General features: G+C 42.8%; 1 protein-coding gene across 12 annotated transcripts in view; it reads right to left on the bottom strand.

Moving 5' to 3' along the window:
- LOC138422191 (uncharacterized) overlaps positions 1-23,958 on the bottom strand; it is a 119,290-nt gene that overhangs the window by 75,225 nt on the left and 20,107 nt on the right. For 11 of the 12 annotated variants that reach the window (XM_069556791.1, XM_069556792.1, XM_069556797.1 and 8 more), the window contains 5 exons: positions 22,062-22,124; positions 16,458-16,535; positions 13,520-13,582; positions 7,922-7,996; positions 4,984-5,046 (listed from right to left, as the gene is read on the bottom strand). In XM_069556791.1, the coding sequence (XP_069412892.1) occupies positions 4,984-5,046; positions 7,922-7,996; positions 13,520-13,582; positions 16,458-16,535; positions 22,062-22,124 (342 nt within the window). The remainder of the gene's footprint in view (positions 1-4,983; positions 5,047-7,921; positions 7,997-13,519; positions 13,583-16,457; positions 16,536-22,061; positions 22,125-23,958) is intronic. The other variant, XM_069556794.1, reaches the window with a different exon arrangement.

Below are 23,958 nucleotides of genomic sequence, written 5' to 3'. Positions count from 1 at the left end.
GGGGACTTGAAGCTGCTTTTGCATAGCGTTTTACATAACTTTGGAAAACTGTCCATGAAAAGAAAGACGGAGACCCATGACAATTATACAAAGACTAACGTTCTGCTCCATGCCTCCCTGCCTCCATCTCTCAGGGACAATCCTACTTCCCCAGTAAAAATGAAAACAAAGACACCATTCAATTTAGTTTTCTTCTAGCTACATAGTGGGTGAGGCAATACAAATACTATCCATCATCCCACTACCCAATGATAGACATTTAAACATCTTGGTATACAGCTCTCTGAACTTTTAGCTATTGTGTCTAAATATGGAATAACAGTGCTCAAATGTATATAAATATGTAAACAGCATTTTAAAAACATATGCCCTGAGCATATGCCCAGTATTTTGAATCCTCCTCTATTACAAGGTTTCTAACTGCTGCATTCTGTGCCAGTGTCTGAATATTGTACTTTATCAATCTCTGAGCATTTATGGTGATTTTCCTCTTATGACATTTGATACCTCTCTGATAAACATCAGTGCACTGAACTTTGTGATGTGTCTCTGCTCATTCTTTAGGACACTGTGTAAAGGAACCAGTGCTCAGGTGTGATGCTGTAGGGCTGGAACGACCTCACTTCTCAGGACAGTGTCGCCTTGGCTCCTCAGCTAAATGTGCACGGATTCCTGGAGAATCCATAAGGAACAGAAAATGTCGTTCACACTTCTGCTCAGGCTATGTAAGGATTGATTTCCAAGGCTTTCCTCTTTCTACCAGCTGCCAGCTGCTCAGTTTACTCTCAAATAGTTCACACAAGATTCATTGCCCCTAAACTGAACTATCTTCTCCCCTCTTACAAACCCTATTTCCACCTTGTTCCTTACTTGTCCTACTACCTGATTCATTGTTGTGGTTGTTGAGTGGCTCAGTTGTGTTCAACTCTTCTGCCACCACGTGGACTCTAGCCTGCCAGGCTCCCCTGTCCATAGAATTTCCCAAGCAGGAATACTGGAGGGGGTTGCCATTTCCTTCTCCAGGGAATCTTCTCCACCCACGGTCTGAATTTGCATTTCCTGCATTGTAGGTGGACTCTTGACCACTGAGCCACCTGCGAAGCCCCACCCGATTCATTACATGTATATAAACAATTGTCACACAAACTAGGTATATGGTGTGACAAATGACTAGTATCTCTAAGGTATCCTTCATCATTCAGATGCAAAGCTGTAAAATATAATGTAAGGACCAGTGATTTTCTCAACTGAAATATAGTTGATATATTTACTATTAGTTCAGTTCAGTTCAGTTCACTTCAGTGGCTCAGTCGTCTACGACTCTTTGCGACACCATGAATCGCAGCATGCCAGGCCTCCCTGTCCATCACCAACTCCCGGAGTTCACCCAAACCCACATCCATCGAGTCGGTGATGCCATCCAGCCATCTCATCTGCCCCCAATCCTTCCCAGCATCAGAGTCTTTTCCAATGAGTCCACTCTTTGCATGAGGTGGCCAAAGTATTGGAGTTTCAGGGTTAGCATCATTGCTCCCAAAGAACACCCAGGACTGATCTCCTTTAGGATGGACTGCTTGGATCTCCTTGCAGTCCAAGGGACTCTCAAGAGTCTTCTCCAACACCACAGTTCAAAAGCACAAATTCTTCAGCGCTCAGCTTTCTTCACAGTCCAACTCTCACATCCATACGTGACCACTGGAAAAACCATAGCCTTGACTAGATGGACCTTTGTTGGCAAAGTAATGTCTCTGCTTTTTAATATGCTGTCTAGGTTGGTCATAACTTTCCTCCCAAGGAGTAAGCATCTTTTAATTTCATGGCTGCAGTCACCATCTACAATGATTAAAGGAGAAGACAGACTACGAGCCTTTACTACAGGATCCACGTTAGGGAAACCATGAGTAGAACATTAAGTGACAATGTTGCAAGAGTACAGAAGAGCCAGGACTTCCCTGACAGTTCAGGGCTTAAGACTCTTCACTTTCAATGCAGGAGGCGTGAGTTTGACCCTTGGTCTAGGAATTAGGATACCACATGCCAAATGGTGCAACCAAAAAAAAAAAAAAAAAGATAAAAAGGAAGAAAAGAATAAGACAGGGCCAAATTCAGAACATCAGTGTGGATGATGAATAATCAGTTTCTTGTGTGGATTAAATGCACAGACTCTAGAGCCTGAATGCCTGGTTTGAAACTAATTTCACTAGTTATTAGCTGAGACCTTGGGCAGCAGACTTCTACTCTGTACTTTTGGTTCATAATTTGCAAACTGAGCATAATAATTATCAATCATGTACAGTTACTGGCTATTTAAATGAACTAAGTATACACAGATATACTTATCTACAGGCTTACACAAATAGAAAAATTGGTCTTAAAATTCATATGAAACTTGTAGGTACCCCAAATAGCCAAAATCATCTTGAAAAAGTGCAGAGCTGGATGACTTACATTTCATCATTTCAAAACTTACCACAGAGCAATGGTAGTCAAGACGGTATGGTGCTGCCCTGAGGATCAGTGGGATAGAACTGAGAGTCTAGAAATGAACTCCTATACCTGTGGTAACTGGCTTTCATCAAGAGTGTTAAGACCATTAAATGAGGAAAGAATAGTCTGGTCAAAATATCAAGGAAGACAAGGCTCTAGACACACTGAGGTCAGAACTACCCTCCTTCACTGTGTACTGGAGGTTGGTATGGTGCTTGGGAACCAGGAAAAGAATGTATAGTGTTTTGTGACTCGGGACTTTGAGTATTTTTGGAGTCATTTGCTTTTCTGAGACAGACATGGTCAGGACATTGCCCGACTCCCAGGATGTGGTAGAAGTCTCTCTGTGAATAAGGCTCCCTAGGATTCTATACGCTGCCACTTTCCCACTGCTCTTAGCAAGCAGAGTGTGGCCGCTGGGGATCTGGATGAGTCACTGTATCATAAAAGAAACAAGTTCTGCAAAAAACAAAACAAAAAAAACAAAACAGAAATGGGCCTTTTCCAAAGAAGACATATATATGGCCAAGGGACACATGAAAGGATGTTCAACACAGCTAATCATCAGAGAAATGCAAATCAAAGCCACAGTGAGATATTACCTCACATCTGTCAGGATGACTATCAAAAAAATCTACAAAAGTTGGCGAGGATGTGGAGAAAGCAGAATCCTTGTATACTGCTGGTGAGAATGAACACTGGTGCAGCCATAATGCAAAATACTAAGGAAATTGCTCCAAAAATTAAAAATAGAGATACCATATGATCCAGCAACTCCATTCCTCAGTATATACGCAAAGAAAATGAAAACACTAATTCCAAAACATATATGAACCCCAATGTTCAGAGCAGCATTGTTTACAATAGCCAAGGTATGAAAGCAATTGAAGAGTCCATCAACAAATGAGAGGATAGAGAAGATGTATCACACACACACACACACACAGACAGACACACACACACAGACACACACACACAGACAGAAACACACACAGATATACACACACACACAGCACACACACACAGACAGAAACACACATAGACACACACAGACACACACACACACAGGGATATTATTCAGCTACAAAAAAAGAATGAAACTCTGCCATTTTCAACAACATGGATGGGTCTAAAGGATGTTATACTTAGTGACATAAGTCAGAGCAAGAAATATTTTATATCACTTTTATGTCGAATCCAAAAAATAACATAAATAACTATAAAAAAAAACAGAAATAGATTCACAGATACAGAGAAGAAACTAGTGGTGACCAGTAGAAAGTGTGGGGCAGAAAGGGCAAAGTAGGGGTAAGGGATTAAGAGGTATGAACTCATATGTATAAAATAAATAAGCTAGAAGAATATATTATAGAGAACAAGGAATATAGTCAATATTTCATAAAACTTTAACTGTAGTATCATCAGTAGAAACACTGAATCTCTATGTTGCACACTTGAAACTAATAGAACACTGTAAATCAATTCTATTTCAACTAAGAGAAACAGAAAATGGGAAAATATTAACCTTGGGGTATCTCATATGTCTACTGTCAGTTCTTGCTCTTTTCTCTATCAGATTCCCAGAATCAGTTTCAGTATGTGTCACAACCAAGTTTATTTGAGCAGTAAGTAAGGACAATGAAATGAGTATGCTGATATCTAGGTTTTTCTCTATTAACGTTTACTGGCATTGCTTAATGATAGAGACAGCTTAGAAAGCAGAGGTTGTATGCGTTTGCTTTAACTTGAAAAATGGTAAAACTTTTCCTAATTATATTTTATGTTTCTTTTCCAGAGAATCTAGAAAGTATTAAAAAGCATTACTTTGCCAACAAAGGTCCGTCTAGTCGAGGCTATGGTTTATCCCGTAGTATGACTACTGGATGTGAGAGTTGGACTGTGAAGACAGCTGAGCACCAAAGAATGGATGCTTTTGAACTGTGGTGTTGGAGAAGACTCTTGAGAGTCCCTTGGCCTGCAAGGAGATCCAAGCAGTCCATCCTAAAGGAGTTCAGTCCTGGGTGTTCTTTGGAAGCACTGATGCTGAAGCTCAAACTCCAATACTTTGGCCACCTCATGCGAAGAGTTGACTGATTGGAAAAGACTCTGATGCTGGGAAGTATTGGGGGCAGGAGGAGAAGGGGACGACAGGGGATGGGATGGCTAGATGGCATCACCGACTCGATGGACATGAGTTAGGGTAGGCTCCGGGAGTTGGTGATGGACAGGGAGGCCTGGCGTGCTGCGATTCATGGGGTCGCAAAGAGTTGGACACGACTGAGTGACTGAACTGCACTGAACTGAACTGAAAAAGCAGGAAAAAATTACCCCAATGACAATAGCCAGAGTTAACCCTGAAATGTTTCTTTTCAGTGTTGTTGCTTTAATTGGACTCATGTATCATAGAAAACCACACAGATAGGTCCTTCTTAAATACACAGATATGATACTAATGGCTGGAAATCTATTACCCATCTCTTTTGCTTGGTAACTTACTTGAATCCCAAGTGACAGGGGTCTCTGTAGGCCGTGTTGCAACAGGTCCTCTGGAAAAATACCCTATAAAGACATTTGGGAAAATTATCTAAAATGTGCTTCCCCAATAGGTTCATCAATGTTAGCAGTCATCCTCTAGAGACCAAACAAAGTACAAAGAAATTCATCACAAGAATGTGAAATCCAACTTCCCAATTTGAAACCAGTGCACGTTGATTTTGAGATACTGGGCCTCCTTCCCCGTCTTAGGAATCCTTCTCCAGGAGTTCAGAGTGAGAGTGTTCATTTCTTTCAAAAAACCCAACTTCACACCAAGCTAGAGATCTATAGAGCTGGAAACTAGCCTATGGATCATCTCAGGCTGATCTTTGAGGCATCACTGAAGTTTAGAGATGAAAACCACTTGAGATGCCATCTAGTCTGTGTTTTATTTGATAGGCAGGATGGAAATGAGACCCATGCGAGTCAATCAGGTCTCAACACTTAAGCTAATCTGCAGCAAAATGCTGATCGGTTCTTGTTTCTGCAGCTATTATTAACTGAGTGCTTACTACATGCCTAGCAGGCTTCCCTGGAGGCTCAGATGGCAAAGAATCTGCCTGCAATATAGGAGACGCAGGTTCAATCCCTGGGTCAGGAAGATATCATGGAGAAGGGAATGGCAACCTATGCCAGTGTTCTTGCCTGGAATGTTCCATCGACAGAGGAATCTGGTGGGCTACAGGTCATGGGGTCACAAAGAGTAGGATACAGCTGAGAGACTAAGCACATATGTATGTCTAGGAGAGTTGGGGAGACCATAATGAAGACACAGATTTGGCTTTTAAGAAATTTAGAGTGCAGTGGTCCCTGAATCCCAGTTCAGACTCAGTCCTGTAACAGTTAAATTGAGAGAAACGTTATCTCCCTAGGTTACTGAAGGAAAAGGAGAAGGCTTGCTTTTTTGCTGAGTCATTGTAACGGTGTGCCTGCAGGCGTGTGTGGTGAGGTGCACACAGATAACCAAGGCCTGTGGACCCAGAGCTCTCTCCAAGTGCCGTTTAGCATCAGGACCCTAATCTCAAACCAGAGCTTTGGCTTTTCCTTGAACACACTCTGTCTTCTTCTGCTGCAGAATTTTCTTCCTTCATCTCCCTTCTACCTCCACCACCCTTCGCCAGATTTTGCAAGTTTGGCCTCTTCTCATTGTTCAGCTTTCATCAGAAATGTCACCAACTCAGAGAAAAAGGTCCTGCTACCCTTCTCTATGTTGGCCTCTCCATTATGTTCATCAGCTTCTCTGGTTTATTTCTGGGTGCTATTTTTCACTCTTTTCTTATTTCAGTACTTGTTCCGCTGAATGTCATGTTCCCTCCCTCTAGCCGCCCCCACCCGCCCTGAACATGAACTCAGGAGCTCATTCATGTCCCTGTCGTGGCCTTGGTCGTGGCCTTGGAATAGAGTGCTTCATGCACAGTTATTGAATCCAGAAATGAGTGAAGGAATTCAGGGATTGGGCATCAAATCATCTAGAAAAAATTACGCTCCTCCAGGGGAATCTTCCCTACCCAGGGATCAAAGCCGTGCCTCTCACGTCTCTTGCTCTGGCACGTGGATCATAACCGCTGGTGCCACCAGCGCGGGTGCAAAGTTGCTTCAGTCGAGTCTGACTCTTTGCGACACTGTGGACACCAGGCTTCTCTGTCCATGGGATTCTCCAGGCCAGAATACTGGAGGGGGCTTCCATATCCAGGAGTTGGTGATGGACAGGGAGGCCTTGCGTGCAGCATTGTATGGTTTCACAAAGAGTCGGACATGACTGAGCAACTGAACTGAACTGAAAGTGAATGCTCTGCTAGAGATAATCCCCCCTTATCAGTCCACAATAGTATTTCTTTTTCTCCTGTCTCCCGTTGCCATTTTAGGTCATTTCTTGAATTTACTACTAATAACATACTGCACTACATTACCTGACCTCGTCAAAGACGTGATTATAGTGGGTCATTCTTTAGCCGCTCACTGTTCACAGGGTTCATGGCGTGTGTGCTGTGTGTGTCTGCAGCTGACCCATGAGTGTTCTCTGGTTTGACACTATCTTATTGGCTTCATACTGACATCACTTTGAAAAGTAGATGATCTAACTGGACCCAGAAGTTAGTAACTGGTTCTAAGCACTTAGCCTAATTTTCCTCTCTTGGTCTCTGTCCTTCGGAAAACATATTGCTTCCCTTCTTTTCAGTGTTTCCACTAGCTGATGATCCAGTGGCTATGCTAAGTCTTCCTTGAGACTTGACTTCAAATCCAGAGGACCCTGCCGAATCCCACCGACAAAAGACCTTCTTCTTTTCTGCTTTCAACCTGCTCTTTCAAAGTCATCTTCTCCATAGAAGAATAATCAGAGAGAGAGTGAATGCCGCCTGATCATCCTCATCTCAGGACCCAGATGCCTTATAGTTTACTGGGCACGTATGATGTATTGGGCTCACAGTCTAGCAATTTTCACACATTTTCTTATTTAATCCTTAGAGAAACACTGTGAGATAGGTATAATGAGCTCCATTTTAAAATTAAGCTGGCGGAGACCCTCTGGAGAACTCGGGGTTCAAGCTACTCAGGGTCAGCACCTGGGACAGGGCCAAGCTCAGGGCTGAGTCCAGCCAGGTTTGACCCTAAGCCCCTCCTCACCACGGCACTGCTGGATCCCTTTTACCTGGCCCACCATTTCGTGGTCACACTCATCATGTATGTGTTTTGCTAGAATGCTTTAATTTCTTTAATCTACAGTATTATTCTTGTGCAACATTCCAGAAGGGAGAATTCCTCTAGAGGAGAGAGACTTTGTCTATTTTGCTTCCATTTCTTGGTCTTTGTCAGTTTCCCTGCAGTAGTCAGTCCCATTAAGTAGAGCTGCATCATAACAGTGACTCCAGAGAAAAACGGTTTTAAAACATGCACAAACCTCCTAGTGTATAAACAGCGGGCCCAGCATTGGGTGATTCTATACCAGGAATGGCACTGGTCGCAGAAGGCTTAGCTGTACAAAAGAGAAGTTGAGAAAGGGATTAAGGTTGAGGTAATGAGTGAACCACAGAGCACGTCACACAAGACAAATTCACCCCACATCTCTCCCAGTGGCAGCTCCAGAATTTTCATATGGCAGGGCCTTACAGGTGAAGGAAGTGAGCCCTGATTTCCCCATCTGTATAATGATAATACCTACTTCAAAATGTCATTGAGAGGACCAAGTTGGTTTAATATATAATTTTGTGCGTTCACACACACTCATCAGTTAGTACAGTGTGTACTTGGTTGCTCAGTCGTGTCTGACTCTTTGTGACTCATGGACTGTAGCACACGAAGCTTTGTGTCCATGGGATATTCCAGGCAAGATTACTGGAGTGAGTTGCGATTTCCTTCTCCAGGGAATCTTCTCCACCCAGGGTCTGAATTTGCATCTCCTGCATTGCAGGCGGATTCTTGACCACTGAGCCTACTGGGAAGTCCTCAGGTAGTATAGTACAGGCATGTAATGAACATTACGTTCAAACCGGCTATTAGTATTGTCCTTATAAATGGGGACTTGAAGCTGCTTTTGCATAGCGTTTTACATAACTTTGGAAAACTGTCCATGAAAAGAAAGACGGAGACCCATGACAATTATACAAAGACTAACGTTCTGCTCCATGCCTCCCTGCCTCCATCTCTCAGGGACAATCCTACTTCCCCAGTAAAAATGAAAACAAAGACACCATTCAATTTAGTTTTCTTCTAGCTACATAGTGGGTGAGGCAATACAAATACTATCCATCATCCCACTACCCAATGATAGACATTTAAACATCTTGGTATACAGCTCTCTGAACTTTTAGCTATTGTGTCTAAATATGGAATAACAGTGCTCAAATGTATATAAATATGTAAACAGCATTTTAAAAACATATGCCCTGAGCATATGCCCAGTATTTTGAATCCTCCTCTATTACAAGGTTTCTAACTGCTGCATTCTGTGCCAGTGTCTGAATATTGTACTTTATCAATCTCTGAGCATTTATGGTGATTTTCCTCTTATGACATTTGATACCTCTCTGATAAACATCAGTGCACTGAACTTTGTGATGTGTCTCTGCTCATTCTTTAGGACACTGTGTAAAGGAACCAGTGCTCAGGTGTGATGCTGTAGGGCTGGAACGACCTCACTTCTCAGGACAGTGTCGCCTTGGCTCCTCAGCTAAATGTGCACGGATTCCTGGAGAATCCATAAGGAACAGAAAATGTCGTTCACACTTCTGCTCAGGCTATGTAAGGATTGATTTCCAAGGCTTTCCTCTTTCTACCAGCTGCCAGCTGCTCAGTTTACTCTCAAATAGTTCACACAAGATTCATTGCCCCTAAACTGAACTATCTTCTCCCCTCTTACAAACCCTATTTCCACCTTGTTCCTTACTTGTCCTACTACCTGATTCATTGTTGTGGTTGTTGAGTGGCTCAGTTGTGTTCAACTCTTCTGCCACCACGTGGACTCTAGCCTGCCAGGCTCCCCTGTCCATAGAATTTCCCAAGCAGGAATACTGGAGGGGGTTGCCATTTCCTTCTCCAGGGAATCTTCTCCACCCACGGTCTGAATTTGCATTTCCTGCATTGTAGGTGGACTCTTGACCACTGAGCCACCTGCGAAGCCCCACCCGATTCATTACATGTATATAAACAATTGTCACACAAACTAGGTATATGGTGTGACAAATGACTAGTATCTCTAAGGTATCCTTCATCATTCAGATGCAAAGCTGTAAAATATAATGTAAGGACCAGTGATTTTCTCAACTGAAATATAGTTGATATATTTACTATTAGTTCAGTTCAGTTCAGTTCACTTCAGTGGCTCAGTCGTCTACGACTCTTTGCGACACCATGAATCGCAGCATGCCAGGCCTCCCTGTCCATCACCAACTCCCGGAGTTCACCCAAACCCACATCCATCGAGTCGGTGATGCCATCCAGCCATCTCATCTGCCCCCAATCCTTCCCAGCATCAGAGTCTTTTCCAATGAGTCCACTCTTTGCATGAGGTGGCCAAAGTATTGGAGTTTCAGGGTTAGCATCATTGCTCCCAAAGAACACCCAGGACTGATCTCCTTTAGGATGGACTGCTTGGATCTCCTTGCAGTCCAAGGGACTCTCAAGAGTCTTCTCCAACACCACAGTTCAAAAGCACAAATTCTTCAGCGCTCAGCTTTCTTCACAGTCCAACTCTCACATCCATACGTGACCACTGGAAAAACCATAGCCTTGACTAGATGGACCTTTGTTGGCAAAGTAATGTCTCTGCTTTTTAATATGCTGTCTAGGTTGGTCATAACTTTCCTCCCAAGGAGTAAGCATCTTTTAATTTCATGGCTGCAGTCACCATCTACAATGATTAAAGGAGAAGACAGACTACGAGCCTTTACTACAGGATCCACGTTAGGGAAACCATGAGTAGAACATTAAGTGACAATGTTGCAAGAGTACAGAAGAGCCAGGACTTCCCTGACAGTTCAGGGCTTAAGACTCTTCACTTTCAATGCAGGAGGCGTGAGTTTGACCCTTGGTCTAGGAATTAGGATACCACATGCCAAATGGTGCAACCAAAAAAAAAAAAAAAAAGATAAAAAGGAAGAAAAGAATAAGACAGGGCCAAATTCAGAACATCAGTGTGGATGATGAATAATCAGTTTCTTGTGTGGATTAAATGCACAGACTCTAGAGCCTGAATGCCTGGTTTGAAACTAATTTCACTAGTTATTAGCTGAGACCTTGGGCAGCAGACTTCTACTCTGTACTTTTGGTTCATAATTTGCAAACTGAGCATAATAATTATCAATCATGTACAGTTACTGGCTATTTAAATGAACTAAGTATACACAGATATACTTATCTACAGGCTTACACAAATAGAAAAATTGGTCTTAAAATTCATATGAAACTTGTAGGTACCCCAAATAGCCAAAATCATCTTGAAAAAGTGCAGAGCTGGATGACTTACATTTCATCATTTCAAAACTTACCACAGAGCAATGGTAGTCAAGACGGTATGGTGCTGCCCTGAGGATCAGTGGGATAGAACTGAGAGTCTAGAAATGAACTCCTATACCTGTGGTAACTGGCTTTCATCAAGAGTGTTAAGACCATTAAATGAGGAAAGAATAGTCTGGTCAAAATATCAAGGAAGACAAGGCTCTAGACACACTGAGGTCAGAACTACCCTCCTTCACTGTGTACTGGAGGTTGGTATGGTGCTTGGGAACCAGGAAAAGAATGTATAGTGTTTTGTGACTCGGGACTTTGAGTATTTTTGGAGTCATTTGCTTTTCTGAGACAGACATGGTCAGGACATTGCCCGACTCCCAGGATGTGGTAGAAGTCTCTCTGTGAATAAGGCTCCCTAGGATTCTATACGCTGCCACTTTCCCACTGCTCTTAGCAAGCAGAGTGTGGCCGCTGGGGATCTGGATGAGTCACTGTATCATAAAAGAAACAAGTTCTGCAAAAAACAAAACAAAAAAAACAAAACAGAAATGGGCCTTTTCCAAAGAAGACATATATATGGCCAAGGGACACATGAAAGGATGTTCAACACAGCTAATCATCAGAGAAATGCAAATCAAAGCCACAGTGAGATATTACCTCACATCTGTCAGGATGACTATCAAAAAAATCTACAAAAGTTGGCGAGGATGTGGAGAAAGCAGAATCCTTGTATACTGCTGGTGAGAATGAACCCTGGTGCAGCCATAATGCAAAATACTAAGGAAATTGCTCCAAAAATTAAAAATAGAGATACCATATGATCCAGCAACTCCATTCCTCAGTATATACGCAAAGAAAATGAAAACACTAATTCCAAAACATATATGAACCCCAATGTTCAGAGCAGCATTGTTTACAATAGCCAAGGTATGAAAGCAATTGAAGAGTCCATCAACAAATGAGAGGATAGAGAAGATGTATCACACACACACACACACACAGACAGACACACACACACAGACACACACACACAGACAGAAACACACACAGATATACACACACACACAGCACACACACACAGACAGAAACACACATAGACACACACAGACACACACACACACAGGGATATTATTCAGCTACAAAAAAAGAATGAAACTCTGCCATTTTCAACAACATGGATGGGTCTAAAGGATGTTATACTTAGTGACATAAGTCAGAGCAAGAAATATTTTATATCACTTTTATGTCGAATCCAAAAAATAACATAAATAACTATAAAAAAAAACAGAAATAGATTCACAGATACAGAGAAGAAACTAGTGGTGACCAGTAGAAAGTGTGGGGCAGAAAGGGCAAAGTAGGGGTAAGGGATTAAGAGGTATGAACTCATATGTATAAAATAAATAAGCTAGAAGAATATATTATAGAGAACAAGGAATATAGTCAATATTTCATAAAACTTTAACTGTAGTATCATCAGTAGAAACACTGAATCTCTATGTTGCACACTTGAAACTAATAGAACACTGTAAATCAATTCTATTTCAACTAAGAGAAACAGAAAATGGGAAAATATTAACCTTGGGGTATCTCATATGTCTACTGTCAATTCTTGCTCTTTTCTCTATCAGATTCCCAGAATCAGTTTCAGTATGTGTCACAACCAAGTTTATTTGAGCAGTAAGTAAGGACAATGAAATGAGTATGCTGATATCTAGGTTTTTCTCTATTAACGTTTACTGGCATTGCTTAATGATAGAGACAGCTTAGAAAGCAGAGGTTGTATGCGTTTGCTTTAACTTGAAAAATGGTAAAACTTTTCCTAATTATATTTTATGTTTCTTTTCCAGAGAATCTAGAAAGTATTAAAAAGCATTACTTTGCCAACAAAGGTCCGTCTAGTCGAGGCTATGGTTTATCCCGTAGTATGACTACTGGATGTGAGAGTTGGACTGTGAAGACAGCTGAGCACCAAAGAATGGATGCTTTTGAACTGTGGTGTTGGAGAAGACTCTTGAGAGTCCCTTGGCCTGCAAGGAGATCCAAGCAGTCCATCCTAAAGGAGTTCAGTCCTGGGTGTTCTTTGGAAGCACTGATGCTGAAGCTCAAACTCCAATACTTTGGCCACCTCATGCGAAGAGTTGACTGATTGGAAAAGACTCTGATGCTGGGAAGTATTGGGGGCAGGAGGAGAAGGGGACGACAGGGGATGGGATGGCTAGATGGCATCACCGACTCGATGGACATGAGTTAGGGTAGGCTCCGGGAGTTGGTGATGGACAGGGAGGCCTGGCGTGCTGCGATTCATGGGGTCGCAAAGAGTTGGACACGACTGAGTGACTGAACTGCACTGAACTGAACTGAAAAAGCAGGAAAAAATTACCCCAATGACAATAGCCAGAGTTAACCCTGAAATGTTTCTTTTCAGTGTTGTTGCTTTAATTGGACTCATGTATCATAGAAAACCACACAGATAGGTCCTTCTTAAATACACAGATATGATACTAATGGCTGGAAATCTATTACCCATCTCCTTTGCTTGGTAACTTACTTGAATCCCAAGTGACAGGGGTCTCTGTAGGCCGTGTTGCAACAGGTCCTCTGGAAAAATACCCTATAAAGACATTTGGGAAAATTATCTAAAATGTGCTTCCCCAATAGGTTCATCAATGTTAGCAGTCATCCTCTAGAGACCAAACAAAGTACAAAGAAATTCATCACAAGAATGTGAAATCCAACTTCCCAATTTGAAACCAGTGCACGTTGATTTTGAGATACTGGGCCTCCTTCCCCGTCTTAGGAATCCTTCTCCAGGAGTTCAGAGTGAGAGTGTTCATTTCTTTCAAAAAACCCAACTTCACACCAAGCTAGAGATCTATAGAGCTGGAAACTAGCCTATGGATCATCTCAGGCTGATCTTTGAGGCATCACTGAAGTTTAGAGATGAAAACCACTTGAGATGCCATCTAGTCTGTGTTTTATTTGATAGGCAGGATGGAAATGAGACCCATGCGAGTCAATCAGGTCTCAACACTTAAGCTAATCTGCAGCAAAATGCTGATCGGTTCTTGTTTCTGCAGCTATTATTAACTGAGTGCTTACTACATGCCTAGCAGGCTTCCCTGGAGGCTCAGATGGCAAAGAATCTGCCTGCAATATAGGAGACGCAGGTTCAATCCCTGGGTCAGGAAGATATCATGGAGAAGGGAATGGCAACCTATGCCAGTGTTCTTGCCTGGAATGTTCCATCGACAGAGGAATCTGGTGGGCTACAGGTCATGGGGTCACAAAGAGTAGGATACAGCTGAGAGACTAAGCACATATGTATGTCTAGGAGAGTTGGGGAGACCATAATGAAGACACAGATTTGGCTTTTAAGAAATTTAGAGTGCAGTGGTCCCTGAATCCCAGTTCAGACTCAGTCCTGTAACAGTTAAATTGAGAGAAACGTTATCTCCCTAGGTTACTGAAGGAAAAGGAGAAGGCTTGCTTTTTTGCTGAGTCATTGTAACGGTGTTCCTGCAGGCGTGTGTGGTGAGGTGCACACAGATAACCAAGGCCTGTGGACCCAGAGCTCTCTCCAAGTGCCGTTTAGCATCAGGACCCTAATCTCAAACCAGAGCTTTGGCTTTTCCTTGAACACACTCTGTCTTCTTCTGCTGCAGAATTTTCTTCCTTCATCTCCCTTCTACCTCCACCACCCTTCGCCAGATTTTGCAAGTTTGGCCTCTTCTCATTGTTCAGCTTTCATCAGAAATGTCACCAACTCAGAGAAAAAGGTCCTGCTACCCTTCTCTATGTTGGCCTCTCCATTATGTTCATCAGCTTCTCTGGTTTATTTCTGGGTGCTATTTTTCACTCTTTTCTTATTTCAGTACTTGTTCCGCTGAATGTCATGTTCCCTCCCTCTAGCCGCCCCCACCCGCCCTGAACATGAACTCAGGAGCTCATTCATGTCCCTGTCGTGGCCTTGGTCGTGGCCTTGGAATAGAGTGCTTCATGCACAGTTATTGAATCCAGAAATGAGTGAAGGAATTCAGGGATTGGGCATCAAATCATCTAGAAAAAATTACGCTCCTCCAGGGGAATCTTCCCTACCCAGGGATCAAAGCCGTGCCTCTCACGTCTCTTGCTCTGGCACGTGGATCATAACCGCTGGTGCCACCAGCGCGGGTGCAAAGTTGCTTCAGTCGAGTCTGACTCTTTGCGACACTGTGGACACCAGGCTTCTCTGTCCATGGGATTCTCCAGGCCAGAATACTGGAGGGGGCTTCCATATCCAGGAGTTGGTGATGGACAGGGAGGCCTTGCGTGCAGCATTGTATGGTTTCACAAAGAGTCGGACATGACTGAGCAACTGAACTGAACTGAAAGTGAATGCTCTGCTAGAGATAATCCCCCCTTATCAGTCCACAATAGTATTTCTTTTTCTCCTGTCTCCCGTTGCCATTTTAGGTCATTTCTTGAATTTACTACTAATAACATACTGCACTACATTACCTGACCTCGTCAAAGACGTGATTATAGTGGGTCATTCTTTAGCCGCTCACTGTTCACAGGGTTCACGGCGTGTGTGCTGTGTGTGTCTGCAGCTGACCCATGAGTGTTCTCTGGTTTGACACTATCTTATTGGCTTCATACTGACATCACTTTGAAAAGTAGATGATCTAACTGGACCCAGAAGTTAGTAACTGGTTCTAAGCACTTAGCCTAATTTTCCTCTCTTGGTCTCTGTCCTTCGGAAAACATATTGCTTCCCTTCTTTTCAGTGTTTCCACTAGCTGATGATCCAGTGGCTATGCTAAGTCTTCCTTGAGACTTGACTTCAAATCCAGAGGACCCTGCCGAATCCCACCGACAAAAGACCTTCTTCTTTTCTGCTTTCAACCTGCTCTTTCAAAGTCATCTTCTCCATAGAAGAATAATCAGAGAGAGAGTGAATGCCGCCTGATCATCCTCATCTCAGGACCCAGATGCCTTATAGTTTACTGGGCACGTATGATGTATTGGGCTCGCAGTCTAGCAATTTTCACACATTTTCTTATTTAATCCTTAGAGAAACACTGTGAGATAGGTATAATGAGCTCCATTTTAAAATTAAGCTGGCGGAGACCCTCTGGAGAACTCGGGGTTCAAGCTACTCAGGGTCAGCACCTGGGACAGGGCCAAGCTCAGGGCTGAGTCCAGCCAGGTTTGACCCTAAGCCCCTCCTCACCACGGCACTGCTGGATCCCTTTTACCTGGCCCACCATTTCGTGGTCACACTCATCATGTATGTGTTTTGCTAGAATGCTTTAATTTCTTTAATCTACAGTATTATTCTTGTGCAACATTCCAGAAGGGAGAATTCCTCTAGAGGAGAGAGACTTTGTCTATTTTGCTTCCATTTCTTGGTCTTTGTCAGTTTCCCTGCAGTAGTCAGTCCCATTAAGTAGAGCTGCATCATAACAGTGACTCCAGAGAAAAACGGTTTTAAAACATGCACAAACCTCCTAGTGGTGTATAAACAGCGGGCCCAGCATTGGGTGATTCTATACCAGGAATGGCACTGGTCGCAGAAGGCTTAGCTGTACAAAAGAGAAGTTGAGAAAGGGATTAAGGTTGAGGTAATGAGTGGACCACAGAGCACGTCACACAAGACAAATTCACCCCACATCTCTCCCAGTGGCAGCTCCAGAATTTTCATATGGCAGGGCCTTACAGGTGAAGGAAGTGAGCCCTGATTTCCCCATCTGTATAATGATAATACCTACTTCAAAATGTCATTGAGAGGACCAAGTTGGTTTAATATATAATTTTGTGCGTTCACACACACTCATCAGTTAGTACAGTGTGTACTTGGTTGCTCAGTCGTGTCTGACTCTTTGTGACTCATGGACTGTAGCACACGAAGCTTTGTGTCCATGGGATATTCCAGGCAAGATTACTGGAGTGAGTTGCGATTTCCTTCTCCAGGGAATCTTCTCCACCCAGGGTCTGAATTTGCATCTCCTGCATTGCAGGCGGATTCTTGACCACTGAGCCTACTGGGAAGTCCTCAGGTAGTATAGTACAGGCATGTAATGAACATTACGTTCAAACCGGCTATTAGTATTGTCCTTATAAATGGGGACTTGAAGCTGCTTTTGCATAGCGTTTTACATAACTTTGGAAAACTGTCCATGAAAAGAAAGACGGAGACCCATGACAATTATACAAAGACTAACGTTCTGCTCCATGCCTCCCTGCCTCCATCTCTCAGGGACAATCCTACTTCCCCAGTAAAAATGAAAACAAAGACACCATTCAATTTAGTTTTCTTCTAGCTACATAGTGGGTGAGGCAATACAAATACTATCCATCATCCCACTACCCAATGATAGACATTTAAACATCTTGGTATACAGCTCTCTGAACTTTTAGCTATTGTGTCTAAATATGGAATAACAGTGCTCAAATGTATATAAATATGTAAACAGCATTTTAAAAACATATGCCCTGAGCATATGCCCAGTATTTTGAATCCTCCTCTATTACAAGGTTTCTAACTGCTGCATTCTGTGCCAGTGTCTGAATATTGTACTTTATCAATCTCTGAGCATTTATGGTGATTTTCCTCTTATGACATTTGATACCTCTCTGATAAACATCAGTGCACTGAACTTTGTGATGTGTCTCTGCTCATTCTTTAGGACACTGTGTAAAGGAACCAGTGCTCAGGTGTGATGCTGTAGGGCTGGAACGACCTCACTTCTCAGGACAGTGTCGCCTTGGCTCCTCAGCTAAATGTGCACGGATTCCTGGAGAATCCATAAGGAACAGAAAATGTCGTTCACACTTCTGCTCAGGCTATGTAAGGATTGATTTCCAAGGCTTTCCTCTTTCTACCAGCTGCCAGCTGCTCAGTTTACTCTCAAATAGTTCACACAAGATTCATTGCCCCTAAACTGAACTATCTTCTCCCCTCTTACAAACCCTATTTCCACCTTGTTCCTTACTTGTCCTACTACCTGATTCATTGTTGTGGTTGTTGAGTGGCTCAGTTGTGTTCAACTCTTCTGCCACCACGTGGACTCTAGCCTGCCAGGCTCCCCTGTCCATAGAATTTCCCAAGCAGGAATACTGGAGGGGGTTGCCATTTCCTTCTCCAGGGAATCTTCTCCACCCACGGTCTGAATTTGCATTTCCTGCATTGTAGGTGGACTCTTGACCACTGAGCCACCTGCGAAGCCCCACCCGATTCATTACATGTATATAAACAATTGTCACACAAACTAGGTATATGGTGTGACAAATGACTAGTATCTCTAAGGTATCCTTCATCATTCAGATGCAAAGCTGTAAAATATAATGTAAGGACCAGTGATTTTCTCAACTGAAATATAGTTGATATATTTACTATTAGTTCAGTTCAGTTCAGTTCACTTCAGTGGCTCAGTCGTCTACGACTCTTTGCGACACCATGAATCGCAGCATGCCAGGCCTCCCTGTCCATCACCAACTCCCGGAGTTCACCCAAACCCACATCCATCGAGTCGGTGATGCCATCCAGCCATCTCATCTGCCCCCAATCCTTCCCAGCATCAGAGTCTTTTCCAATGAGTCAACTCTTCGCATGAGGTGGCCAAAGTATTGGAGTTTCAGGGTTAGCATCATTGCTCCCAAAGAACACCCAGGACTGATCTCCTTTAGGATGGACTGCTTGGATCTCCTTGCAGTCCAAGGGACTCTCAAGAGTCTTCTCCAACACCACAGTTCAAAAGCACAAATTCTTCAGCGCTCAGCTTTCTTCACAGTCCAACTCTCACATCCATACGTGACCACTGGAAAAACCATAGCCTTGACTAGATGGACCTTTGTTGGCAAAGTAATGTCTCTGCTTTTTAATATGCTGTCTAGGTTGGTCATAACTTTCCTCCCAAGGAGTAAGCATCTTTTAATTTCATGGCTGCAGTCACCATCTACAATGATTAAAGGAGAAGACAGACTACGAGCCTTTACTACAGGATCCACGTTAGGGAAACCATGAGTAGAACATTAAGTGACAATGTTGCAAGAGTACAGAAGAGCCAGGACTTCCCTGACAGTTCAGGGCTTAAGACTCTTCACTTTCAATGCAGGAGGCGTGAGTTTGACCCTTGGTCTAGGAATTAGGATACCACATGCCAAATGGTGCAACCAAAAAAAAAAAAAAAAGATAAAAAGGAAGAAAAGAATAAGACAGGGCCAAATTCAGAACATCAGTGTGGATGATGAATAATCAGTTTCTTGTGTGGATTAAATGCACAGACTCTAGAGCCTGAATGCCTGGTTTGAAACTAATTTCACTAGTTATTAGCTGAGACCTTGGGCAGCAGACTTCTACTCTGTACTTTTGGTTCATAATTTGCAAACTGAGCATAATAATTATCAATCATGTACAGTTACTGGCTATTTAAATGAACTAAGTATACACAGATATACTTATCTACAGGCTTACACAAATAGAAAAATTGGTCTTAAAATTCATATGAAACTTGTAGGTACCCCAAATAGCCAAAATCATCTTGAAAAAGTGCAGAGCTGGATGACTTACATTTCATCATTTCAAAACTTACCACAGAGCAATGGTAGTCAAGACGGTATGGTGCTGCCCTGAGGATCAGTGGGATAGAACTGAGAGTCTAGAAATGAACTCCTATACCTGTGGTAACTGGCTTTCATCAAGAGTGTTAAGACCATTAAATGAGGAAAGAATAGTCTGGTCAAAATATCAAGGAAGACAAGGCTCTAGACACACTGAGGTCAGAACTACCCTCCTTCACTGTGTACTGGAGGTTGGTATGGTGCTTGGGAACCAGGAAAAGAATGTATAGTGTTTTGTGACTCGGGACTTTGAGTATTTTTGGAGTCATTTGCTTTTCTGAGACAGACATGGTCAGGACATTGCCCGACTCCCAGGATGTGGTAGAAGTCTCTCTGTGAATAAGGCTCCCTAGGATTCTATACGCTGCCACTTTCCCACTGCTCTTAGCAAGCAGAGTGTGGCCGCTGGGGATCTGGATGAGTCACTGTATCATAAAAGAAACAAGTTCTGCAAAAAACAAAACAAAAAAAACAAAACAGAAATGGGCCTTTTCCAAAGAAGACATATATATGGCCAAGGGACACATGAAAGGATGTTCAACACAGCTAATCATCAGAGAAATGCAAATCAAAGCCACAGTGAGATATTACCTCACATCTGTCAGGATGACTATCAAAAAAATCTACAAAAGTTGGCGAGGATGTGGAGAAAGCAGAATCCTTGTATACTGCTGGTGAGAATGAACACTGGTGCAGCCATAATGCAAAATACTAAGGAAATTGCTCCAAAAATTAAAAATAGAGATACCATATGATCCAGCAACTCCATTCCTCAGTATATACGCAAAGAAAATGAAAACACTAATTCCAAAACATATATGAACCCCAATGTTCAGAGCAGCATTGTTTACAATAGCCAAGGTATGAAAGCAATTGAAGAGTCCATCAACAAATGAGAGGATAGAGAAGATGTATCACACACACACACACACACAGACAGACACACACACACAGACACACACACACAGACAGAAACACACACAGATATACACAAACACACACACAGCACACACACACAGACAGAAACACACATAGACACACACAGACACACACACACACAGGGATATTATTCAGCTACAAAAAAAGAATGAAACTCTGCCATTTTCAACAACATGGATGGGTCTAAAGGATGTTATACTTAGTGACATAAGTCAGAGCAAGAAATATTTTATATCACTTTTATGTCGAATCCAAAAAATAACATAAATAACTATAAAAAAAAACAGAAATAGATTCACAGATACAGAGAAGAAACTAGTGGTGACCAGTAGAAAGTGTGGGGCAGAAAGGGCAAAGTAGGGGTAAGGGATTAAGAGGTATGAACTCATATGTATAAAATAAATAAGCTAGAAGAATATATTATAGAGAACAAGGAATATAGTCAATATTTCATAAAACTTTAACTGTAGTATCATCAGTAGAAACACTGAATCTCTATGTTGCACACTTGAAACTAATAGAACACTGTAAATCAATTCTATTTCAACTAAGAGAAACAGAAAATGGGAAAATATTAACCTTGGGGTATCTCATATGTCTACTGTCAGTTCTTGCTCTTTTCTCTATCAGATTCCCAGAATCAGTTTCAGTATGTGTCACAACCAAGTTTATTTGAGCAGTAAGTAAGGACAATGAAATGAGTATGCTGATATCTAGGTTTTTCTCTATTAACGTTTACTGGCATTGCTTAATGATAGAGACAGCTTAGAAAGCAGAGGTTGTATGCGTTTGCTTTAACTTGAAAAATGGTAAAACTTTTCCTAATTATATTTTATGTTTCTTTTCCAGAGAATCTAGAAAGTATTAAAAAGCATTACTTTGCCAACAAAGGTCCGTCTAGTCGAGGCTATGGTTTATCCCGTAGTATGACTACTGGATGTGAGAGTTGGACTGTGAAGACAGCTGAGCACCAAAGAATGGATGCTTTTGAACTGTGGTGTTGGAGAAGACTCTTGAGAGTCCCTTGGCCTGCAAGGAGATCCAAGCAGTCCATCCTAAAGGAGTTCAGTCCTGGGTGTTCTTTGGAAGCACTGATGCTGAAGCTCAAACTCCAATACTTTGGCCACCTCATGCGAAGAGTTGACTGATTGGAAAAGACTCTGATGCTGGGAAGTATTGGGGGCAGGAGGAGAAGGGGACGACAGGGGATGGGATGGCTAGATGGCATCACCGACTCGATGGACATGAGTTAGGGTAGGCTCCGGGAGTTGGTGATGGACAGGGAGGCCTGGCGTGCTGCGATTCATGGGGTCGCAAAGAGTTGGACACGACTGAGTGACTGAACTGCACTGAACTGAACTGAAAAAGCAGGAAAAAATTACCCCAATGACAATAGCCAGAGTTAACCCTGAAATGTTTCTTTTCAGTGTTGTTGCTTTAATTGGACTCATGTATCATAGAAAACCACACAGATAGGTCCTTCTTAAATACACAGATATGATACTAATGGCTGGAAATCTATTACCCATCTCCTTTGCTTGGTAACTTACTTGAATCCCAAGTGACAGGGGTCTCTGTAGGCCGTGTTGCAACAGGTCCTCTGGAAAAATACCCTATAAAGACATTTGGGAAAATTATCTAAAATGTGCTTCCCCAATAGGTTCATCAATGTTAGCAGTCATCCTCTAGAGACCAAACAAAGTACAAAGAAATTCATCACAAGAATGTGAAATCCAACTTCCCAATTTGAAACCAGTGCACGTTGATTTTGAGATACTGGGCCTCCTTCCCCGTCTTAGGAATCCTTCTCCAGGAGTTCAGAGTGAGAGTGTTCATTTCTTTCAAAAAACCCAACTTCACACCAAGCTAGAGATCTATAGAGCTGGAAACTAGCCTATGGATCATCTCAGGCTGATCTTTGAGGCATCACTGAAGTTTAGAGATGAAAACCACTTGAGATGCCATCTAGTCTGTGTTTTATTTGATAGGCAGGATGGAAATGAGACCCATGCGAGTCAATCAGGTCTCAACACTTAAGCTAATCTGCAGCAAAATGCTGATCGGTTCTTGTTTCTGCAGCTATTATTAACTGAGTGCTTACTACATGCCTAGCAGGCTTCCCTGGAGGCTCAGATGGCAAAGAATCTGCCTGCAATATAGGAGACGCAGGTTCAATCCCTGGGTCAGGAAGATATCATGGAGAAGGGAATGGCAACCTATGCCAGTGTTCTTGCCTGGAATGTTCCATCGACAGAGGAATCTGGTGGGCTACAGGTCATGGGGTCACAAAGAGTAGGATACAGCTGAGAGACTAAGCACATATGTATGTCTAGGAGAGTTGGGGAGACCATAATGAAGACACAGATTTGGCTTTTAAGAAATTTAGAGTGCAGTGGTCCCTGAATCCCAGTTCAGACTCAGTCCTGTAACAGTTAAATTGAGAGAAACGTTATCTCCCTAGGTTACTGAAGGAAAAGGAGAAGGCTTGCTTTTTTGCTGAGTCATTGTAACGGTGTGCCTGCAGGCGTGTGTGGTGAGGTGCACACAGATAACCAAGGCCTGTGGACCCAGAGCTCTCTCCAAGTGCCGTTTAGCATCAGGACCCTAATCTCAAACCAGAGCTTTGGCTTTTCCTTGAACACACTCTGTCTTCTTCTGCTGCAGAATTTTCTTCCTTCATCTCCCTTCTACCTCCACCACCCTTCGCCAGATTTTGCAAGTTTGGCCTCTTCTCATTGTTCAGCTTTCATCAGAAATGTCACCAACTCAGAGAAAAAGGTCCTGCTACCCTTCTCTATGTTGGCCTCTCCATTATGTTCATCAGCTTCTCTGGTTTATTTCTGGGTGCTATTTTTCACTCTTTTCTTATTTCAGTACTTGTTCCGCTGAATGTCATGTTCCCTCCCTCTAGCCGCCCCCACCCGCCCTGAACATGAACTCAGGAGCTCATTCATGTCCCTGTCGTGGCCTTGGTCGTGGCCTTGGAATAGAGTGCTTCATGCACAGTTATTGAATCCAGAAATGAGTGAAGGAATTCAGGGATTGGGCATCAAATCATCTAGAAAAAATTACGCTCCTCCAGGGGAATCTTCCCTACCCAGGGATCAAAGCCGTGCCTCTCACGTCTCTTGCTCTGGCACGTGGATCATAACCGCTGGTGCCACCAGCGCGGGTGCAAAGTTGCTTCAGTCGAGTCTGACTCTTTGCGACACTGTGGACACCAGGCTTCTCTGTCCATGGGATTCTCCAGGCCAGAATACTGGAGGGGGCTTCCATATCCAGGAGTTGGTGATGGACAGGGAGGCCTTGCGTGCAGCATTGTATGGTTTCACAAAGAGTCGGACATGACTGAGCAACTGAACTGAACTGAAAGTGAATGCTCTGCTAGAGATAATCCCCCCTTATCAGTCCACAATAGTATTTCTTTTTCTCCTGTCTCCCGTTGCC

This window comes from Ovis canadensis, chromosome 17, assembly GCF_042477335.2.
Source record: "Ovis canadensis isolate MfBH-ARS-UI-01 breed Bighorn chromosome 17, ARS-UI_OviCan_v2, whole genome shotgun sequence".
NCBI lineage: Eukaryota > Metazoa > Chordata > Mammalia > Artiodactyla > Bovidae > Ovis > Ovis canadensis.
This window is presented reverse-complemented; position numbering and strand designations above follow the sequence as displayed.